Here is an 8,359-nt window from a genome sequence, read left to right as displayed (position 1 = left end):
GGATTTCCTGCCGGGCTAGTCAATTTTAAAGCGAAAGTTTTACTAACCTACTCGAGCCGAGTTTCTCCGTCGCCAGCAATTTGACGTTCACTTTACCGCAGCTGCGCCGTAGCCTTGGCAACGCATCACGTGACTCGCCGCGCCGAGCTCCGCCGCCGCCGACTTGGCGCATTCGCTCTCTGCTGCTGGTCACCGTTTGACCACGTGACTCGCCGCGCTCCTGATTAGGAGGAACGCTGAACTCGCCTAGTCACTGCGAGCTTGGCCATGGATGTGATCTGGCCGGGCCGTCTTCTCTGAGCGTTGCGCGGGAGCGGGAGGCTTTTAGCCTTCGTTGGCAAGCGGCGTCTGGCCATCCCGCGGATATCGCCTGGCGAGCTGCTTCACTGGAGAGGGTCCGGAATGCCAAGCGCGCGAAGCTAGCGTCGGAGACTGAGGAAGAGTTCGGCTCGCAAAACGCTTGGGCCTGTCGGCTTATAATTTGTACCTGGCTTAACGATGAGTATATACCTAAGTATAATAATTACAGCTGAATTAAAGGTTAACCAAGTGAAACCAAGACTTAACCAGGTTAAACCAAGTTTTCGCTTTGCATATCCAGGGTTAGCTGAGCTAAGCCGCAGCCATTTTTTGTGTTCAGTGCGCCGCTAATGTTGAGCGCGTAGCCACGTGCATAATACATTTTCAAGTTCCAGGACTGTTCGCTTTCGACTGGTCTAACACACGTTCGAGTTTCATTCCTTGACAAAGCCGTGCGTGCACCAGCGTGGGAGCCCACTGTCCGGAACCGCTGGCCCGGCCGAACCTGACCCAGTGCAACCACGGTACGCAGGTCTGCCGCAGAGGTCGCTGCGAGGGTTCGATTTGCGAGAAGTTCGGCTACGAGGACTGTCAACGATTGGCCACTGGCGCTCGCAGCAGCGCGGAGATGTGCCTCGTTGACTGCAAGCTCATAGGTGAAGGGTCTCGGCGGAAGCGCGATTCCAGAGGTGCAGAAATGTCGCTACCTAAATCTATAAGGCAGTGTTTCTATATGCAAAACTCGTATCGTGTAAATGGCCGAGCTTGTGCAGCATAGCAAATACGGCAAATCTTAACTGTTAAGGCCTAAAACTTCTGGTCTAGAAATTATAACGCTCGCAGCGATGTCTTTCCATTGTTACAATGAACTTGTGTGTTGGATGGCATCTTCTCCAAGAAATGCAGAGTTCGGACAGACCTTCTGTGACCTGTCGCCGTTGATTCGCTACTTGGAATTCGCGGTTATTTTTTCTTGAAGCAGATGTTGCAATTAAGTCAGCACGGGCCAGCCTCGCTGAATCCGCTGCGACCACAAGCTGGAAATTGTTGTTCCGTAGCTGTTGTCCTCAAAACTTTGGCTATCACAGACTGCTTGACACCGTGGCGGTGGTTCGAGGGTCTCATAGGATAAATTTTGTTAGTATGTCTGAACAGATAAGCAATGTACACAATGACAGGGGTCAACTTATAAGGACAAGTCAAATGCCTTACGTATGAAGCTAGTGTGACTGTGTTTAGTTAAGAGATTTAAATCAATTATAAAAGGGACGTTACCTGCCACAGAAAATATAGCGCAAAGATAACAGTAATTGATGACAGTCTCAGTGCAAGTGCGGAGGAGCGTAGAACCTTGGACACACTTCGTTGAGGCACACACTTCGCTGAGGCGGCATACATTTTGAGCTTTCCTGCAGTACCAGTTCCCGACAAGTTTGAGAGACCATTTATAGTCACGATGTAGCACGTCTGCCTGTGCGCCGAGGCTCATTATCGCTCCTCATCACTTCTTCATCCGTTACAGGGTAGCACATCGAATGAACTTGCCGATGATACTTGTTTTTCCTCTTCCACAGCCCCCATGCCCCTCATTTTATTAAGTGTGTGCACAGTATGGTGGATTATGGACCTGTTTCACAGCTGGAGATGATAATCCTTAAATTGGTTCAGTTCAGTGGCGGGCGCCTCGCTGAGAGATGGCAAGCCGCCCTCCTCAGTGAGGCACCCGAGGACCAGGAGTGGGCCGTCCAGCGGGCCAGGGCTACTGCCGAGGATCTCGGAAGATTTTTCTCCGGCGATGGACCCCTGGCAGCGGGCACCAACAGCCATAACCGTTGGACATATAAAGTTTATTCCTATCCTATCCTTCAGTGCCGCGAAAGGATGCAGGTGTGCACATAAGGTATGGCGCGAATTAAAATAAACTTTAGTAAAAGAGCCCGAAGCCTGCGCGAATAAGTATATGACAATAAGGACAGGCGGGATGGTATATTTGCACATGCGTACTAGTCTCCATCGTTTCGAAGCGCTGTAAGCAAACGCAAGAGGCGTACGCCATGGTTGGCGTACAAACAGGATTACCAGTGCTACGAGCAGGACACAGAACGCGAAGTTCTTGTTTTGCTCGTGGTTTCACGAGTTAGAGTTGCTTAGTGGGGACATATGTACGTACAATTGTTTATAGCCTCGCCATCTAGAACATTCTTTTGGTGTCGTTTCCGGTCCTTTTCAGTGCATGCGCATGAAATATGCGTGTGTTGCAAGCCAGCGCCTATGCTGTTCGTTTTCTCTCTTTGTCCCTTTTGGGCAGTTCTTACTTTGACATCCACACACACTTACACCCCTGTCTCGAGCGCTTGAGGGCCGCGCTGCTACGTGAAGGAAAAGTCACCGCAGCAGCTGCAACGCTCGAGAAAACTGGCTGACTACCCAGTTACTGCAGTGTCAGTGTGGCTGATGCGTCTCAAAAGCACTGTATGTTAAACCTAGCAGTAACGCAAGAGTATTGATCGCTTTGTTTGGCGGCGCACTGCTCAAGCGCTGCAGACAGAACGGTGGACGTCTGTAGCAACTATGCTGGATCAACAATCCCACGGATTTCATTTCCTTTTATCAAGTGCAATGACACTGTATCAACGCTGGCGAACTCCGCAGGCACAGACGGCCCCTGCCTGGACACGTGCAAAGAACCCGCCCTGCTGTCACTGTGTAACATGAAGAGGCAGCGCGGTGCCGCGTGCAACCAGAACCGCGGCTACTGCGACGTGTTCCACCGGTGCCGCATTGTAGATGAGAATGGGCCGCTGGCACGCCTTCAACAGCTGCTCGTGCCAAACCGGGTGCGCGAGCTAATCAAGGTGAGCAGAGCTCTGCTGCGGAGGAGACATCCTCTGGTAGACAACACATGCCCAGACTTGCGCTCATGCTTAGCGTGCTCACAAGCGAACGCAGTGCCAGACCTAAATACACTGTGTAGAACAATAAAACAAAAGCGCAATAGCGCAACACAGTTATATCGCTGCACGCGACATGGTTGACAAAGGTCTGAGAGAGTGGTCCAGTCGTGGCATACACAATGTGCGGCTAACGTTGGCAAGCTAGTGGAAATGTAGGGCTAATTTAATGAGTTTATCAGCCGGCATCAGCAATAGTGGTGACTAATCGGGAGAACTTGGCTAGTAAGATGAACACTTAGCACGATGACGTAGCGAGCAATGGTAATACGCAGGTAACATAAGCCGCTAATAGACCAAGCCATTGCCAACTCAGTACCAACATCGACACAACGTCGTGTGCTGTCTGGGTTCTTTCTGGTAACTTTGTTTATAGAACTATAAATATGTACATGGCGCCAGAGACAAACCATACAGTTGGCCTGTGTTTCTCGATCTCGGAGGCCTTAATTACGTTAAATTGGTGCAGCAATATACCTGGGTGGCGGCCCTGCTTGGTGTACTGCTTCTGCTCTTTGTGCTGCTGTTCATCCGCTGCTGTGCCGTGCTCACGCCCACAAACAACCCAAGGCTGCCCAAGGCCAAGAGCTTCAAGGAAGGCATGGAGAATCCTTGGAAACTTCTTCAGGTAGCAATGTTGCTCTGCTTTCAATACGATTCGCATTCTTCGGGTACTTCACGCACTTTCCGGTATCTGTCTGTCTGTCCGTCCGTCCCGTCCGTCCGTCCGTCCGTCCGTCCGTGTGTGTGTGTGTGTGTGTGTGCGCGCGCGCGCGGGCGTGCGTGGTACATGTATGTATTTATGTATGTATGTATGTATGTATGTATGTATGTATGTATGATGTATGTATGTATGATGTATGTATGTATGTATGTTATGTATGTATGTATGTATGTATGATATGTATGTATGAATGTATGTATGAGGTATGATATGTATGTATGTATGTATGTATGTATGTATGTATGTATGTATGTATGTATGTATGTATGTATGTATGTATGTATGTATGTATGTATGCTATGTATGTATGTATCGTATGTATGTATGTATGTATGTATGTATGTATGTATGTATGTATGTATGTATGTATGTATGTATGTATGTATGTAGTATGTATGTATGTAGTATGTATGTATGTATGTATGTCGGACCGACCGACCGTCCGTGGGTCCGTCTTTTTGCGCTGACGCAGTGGTCCCAGTTGTCTACGTGCTTGGTCCGCTAGGTATGATGTGTTCCTGGTCATGATGCCATCGTGGTCGTTCCATCGTCGTCATTCTAGCTTCCTGATCTTACTCTCGTTATGCCGTCGTCATCACGCCTTCTATCCCCGGCCCAGTGGCCCAAGTTGTCTAATAGCTTGGGCCACTAGGTATGTACTCTTGGTCGTGATGCCGTCGCGTTCGTTGCATCGTTATCATCTCAGCAGTGTAATCCGACTTTCTTAATGCCATCGTCGTCACGCCATTGTCGTCATTCAGGCGCCATGAATTCGGTGTCCTACTATCGCCGTCATGCCATCGTGGTGGTCGTGGTCATTCCATCGTCGTCACTCCAGTTTCGTCATCTCACTCTCGCCACGCCGTTGTCGTTATGCTGTCTTTGTCATACACACTTCGTGATACAGCGTTCGTCACGCCATTGTATTCATGCACTCGTCATCCCGTTTTCCGCATACCCTTGTCATGTCATCGTATTCATTGTGTCGTCGTCACGCTGTCGTTTCCTCACAGAGGCGGCTGCGATAGCAGGCGTTTGCCGTGTTGTGACGCCACGGACCCGAGCACATGGTGTTCGGACCGTCCCGCACCAAGCCGCGGGCGGCTTTGCCGTGTCTGGGGAAAATAGGATCCGGGGGGTTGAGCCGATGCTGGGTGTTTGGGCCTTTATGGCCCTTCGGCGGAGGCAACACACCTCTTTGGCCTCTGCTTCACGTAGACGGCAGCGACGACGCCGTCCGCCAGCTTTGGCGGTTGCAGCCAGCGCTGTGCCGCCGTCCCATTGACCTCCGGGATGATGGCACTCATGGTCTTGTCTCTTGAGGCGAGGCCGTCAAGGTGAACACACCACACGCAAGAGCGGGTGTGGTGATGGATGAGGCGATGTACACAACAACTGTGAGAGGAGATGGACACAACTTTCAGCCAATCGGCGCTTTCAGCGCCTAAGGAGCGGCGGGACGGTCGCACTTTGTATGTCCAGCATTCGAGCGCTCGACTCGACCGCTTCGAAAAAAAAAAAGAAGGGTCCGAGAAAGGCTCTCTAATCTAGAACGTATTCCCTAAACACAAAGGACAAACCGTATTTTCAATATGGGCACTCAAATACTTCAGTGGAACGTCAGGGGTCTTCTTCAAATCTTGATGACGTTAAAGAAGCCATTTAGTCCCATGGTGCTCTGTGTTAAGGAAACACGCCTCAAACACATGCAAACGAACTTTCTTCGGCAATTTGACATTTTTCGTAAAGACCGCGATCAGGCGGTGTCGCGTCATCAGGCGGTGTAGCTGTAACAGTCGATAGAGATGTTGCCTGTCGGGAAATAAACCCCCGATAGCAGCTAGAGGCAGTTGCTGTCCAAGCGGTGCTGCTAGATAAACTAGTCACTGTCAGCTCTATATACATCTCTCCTAGTTATCAACTTCATAGAACCGATTTTCAAAACGATATTGATTAAGTTCCTGAGCCATACATAGTTGTCAGAGGTTTAAACACGCATCGTACTTTGTGGGGAGACGCCCGTTGCGCTTAATAGAAAATTTCCTGTTTTGCTCAGGTGCATGCTTGTTATGAGGAGGAGCCAACGTACTACAGCGTTGTGTACAAAACGTAATCTTCAGTCGATTTAAGCATATAGTGTCTAATAATCTCATACCGCATCTCGAGGGAAGCGTTATTAAGAACCCCTATGGAAGTCACCACTTCCCGATAGTTAAAAAAAAAAAAAAAAAAAAAACATGCAAAACAGGGTGACTGCTCCCCACATATCGCCCGATAGAAGGTTGACTCGGCCAACTGGGTACTTTTCCGGTAAATCACATATTTAGGTCGCGATGACATTTCTGGCTTTAATATAGACGATGTTATGTCGCACCGAACGAGTTTTAGAACACTCGCTGCCACGAAATGCATCCTACAAACTGATGGGCTAGCCAATAAACGTCGCATCCTGTGGTCGAACGACGAACGTAGAAAAGCACGAAAAAAAAAAAAAAAGCTTGCGGATTGCTTCACAACTCTAGAAGGCAACTAAATCCTAGACCTTCTTCTACGTGGTTTTAGGGAAGTCCGCAATAGACCACCTTGTTCGTATTGAGGCATACATTAGCGATGCTTTTATACAAAAGCAGCTCTTTCTATCAGAATTTCTAGACTTAGAGAAAGATCAAGATACGACATGTGGCGCTTCGGAAATCTCCAAGATCTTTCCGCGATGGGTGTCCTTAACAACATGTCAAATACAATCGAAAGTTATTTGTCTAACCGCACATTTCGCGTAAGAGTGGGCGCAGCTTTGTTTGGGGCCATTCATCCAAGAGACTGTTGTGCCGCAAGGGGGCGTGCTTAGTGGCACGATACTTATTGTAAAAATGAATTCCCTGTAAAAACTCGCTGTCATCCCACACCATCGTCATCATTTAAGAATCGTCATCTCATCGTGTCATCGTCGTCATACCACCTTTGTCGTTCTACCGACTCCTTCCTACTTCCTCATTATTTCATCGTCGCCACTGCGTCGGCGTCATACATTCGTCATGCTGCTATGCTCATGGGCAACCTTGGGCAAGCGAGTGCCATGGAAAAGTGAGACGATACGGGAGTATGTCGCATATAGCCGAGGCAACGGAAGTATCGGAATTACCACTGCAGATGTTAAATAAACGTGACTTCAGAAATACGGTGAATCGCTACATTACTCGAATGCTAACTGCATTACAATCGACAGTCATTGGGAGATATGTTCTGTCGTAATTTTTTCACGTGCTGTTTGCTTTCTGTATCCCTGTAGATTTAGAACTTGGCGCTTGTCTAAGAAATGGCGAGCACCCGTATTTGAAGCAATGCGACAGAGAGATGACCATGTAGCTTTCCTTTTCACGAGTAAAACAATTCCTCTCGTCCTGTTGTTCTTGCTTTTGCCACATTTTAGCACTCTCGTATTTCTGTTTTATTCGTGGCTGCATAGTTTAAGCGTCATAATACAGCTGTGTTCATCAGACTGGGTATTTTATATTTTATTCGTAGCCCCCCCCCCCAAAAAAAAAATAAAAGAAAGCTAAGGAAACGACCGTTCATCACAGCTATATAAATTCTTTGGAATATAACACACAAAAACGCCTTTGTTTGGCACGACCGGTAATGTTTCACAATAGGTACAATAATGAACAGTTAAGGTGCATACAATATTTTTCTTTGCTTTCTCTTTTCAGGTTCCGACTGTATAAATCGACAGAGCCGAAGCAATTCTTCGAATCACCGTATTTAAGCGCTCGTTAAAAAAGACGTTGTATTTGTAAAGTAGCTTAGGCCTATTATTTCGTCGTTTAAACTTGGACTGACAACAGATACTCGCCTACACAGAATACCGCACAGAAGAGCCAAAGAGGCTCACATTTTTTTCACCGAACGTGCAAGTATTTCTATAGCGCCGACCCATGTGGTCATGTTTTTCCAAAGCACTAATAGCTTTTGAATAGTTACGTCCAATTTTGCTTTTTAAAGAAGCTTACCGTTTTAAGAATCCACTCGTTTAGCGACATCTTATTTCGACAGTTGACGCTGTGAAGGGTACTGTGGTTATTTGTCGGGTATGTGAGTCTGATTGACAAACAGACCCCGGCTAAAGCACACAATCACAAAAGGGATAATTTCGCGAATCGACAGACGTAAGAATAAATGAATATTCTCTCCGTCCTCACCTCTTTCCTTTTCGGTGTACAATGTATTGTAATATTTTCCTCGAGTGACTGTCCTTGCTGAAGTTCCTAATCACGAGTAATTTTCAAGAATCAGTGTCATGTGTATAAAATATCGTAATAAGTGAGAAGCTCGATGAACAAAGTCACCATGAGATGCCCAGCGCTAGGAGGCTGGTATTCGAAAT

General features: G+C 47.8%; 1 protein-coding gene across 1 annotated transcript; it reads left to right on the top strand.

Moving 5' to 3' along the window:
- The first annotated feature begins 711 nt into the window (after positions 1-711).
- On the top strand, positions 712-7,866 carry LOC125946126 (disintegrin and metalloproteinase domain-containing protein 10 homolog). The gene is made up of 4 exons (XM_049668615.1): positions 712-956; positions 2,953-3,155; positions 3,721-3,879; positions 7,686-7,866. The coding sequence occupies exons 1-4, from the start codon at positions 929-931 to the stop codon at positions 7,698-7,700; spliced, it is 405 nt and encodes a 134-aa protein (XP_049524572.1). The 5' UTR covers positions 712-928; the 3' UTR covers positions 7,701-7,866.
- Positions 7,867-8,359: the final 493 nt, after the last annotated feature.

Source organism: Dermacentor silvarum, chromosome 6 (genome assembly GCF_013339745.2).
Source record: "Dermacentor silvarum isolate Dsil-2018 chromosome 6, BIME_Dsil_1.4, whole genome shotgun sequence".
Taxonomy (NCBI): Eukaryota; Metazoa; Arthropoda; class Arachnida; order Ixodida; family Ixodidae; genus Dermacentor; species Dermacentor silvarum.
Note: the sequence above shows the minus strand (reverse complement) of the source record. Positions and strands in the feature narration are given on the sequence as shown.

Excerpts from the sequence above, each read along its gene's own strand:
- LOC125946126 (XM_049668615.1), top strand. The coding sequence starts at position 929 with ATGTGCCTCGTTGACTGCAAGCTCATAG. Across the intron at positions 957-2,952 it reads CGTTGACTGCAAGCTCATAG|GCACAGACGGCCCCTGCCTG; the intron begins GTGAAGGGTCTC and ends CGAACTCCGCAG. Across the intron at positions 3,156-3,720 it reads GGGTGCGCGAGCTAATCAAG|CAATATACCTGGGTGGCGGC; the intron begins GTGAGCAGAGCT and ends AAATTGGTGCAG.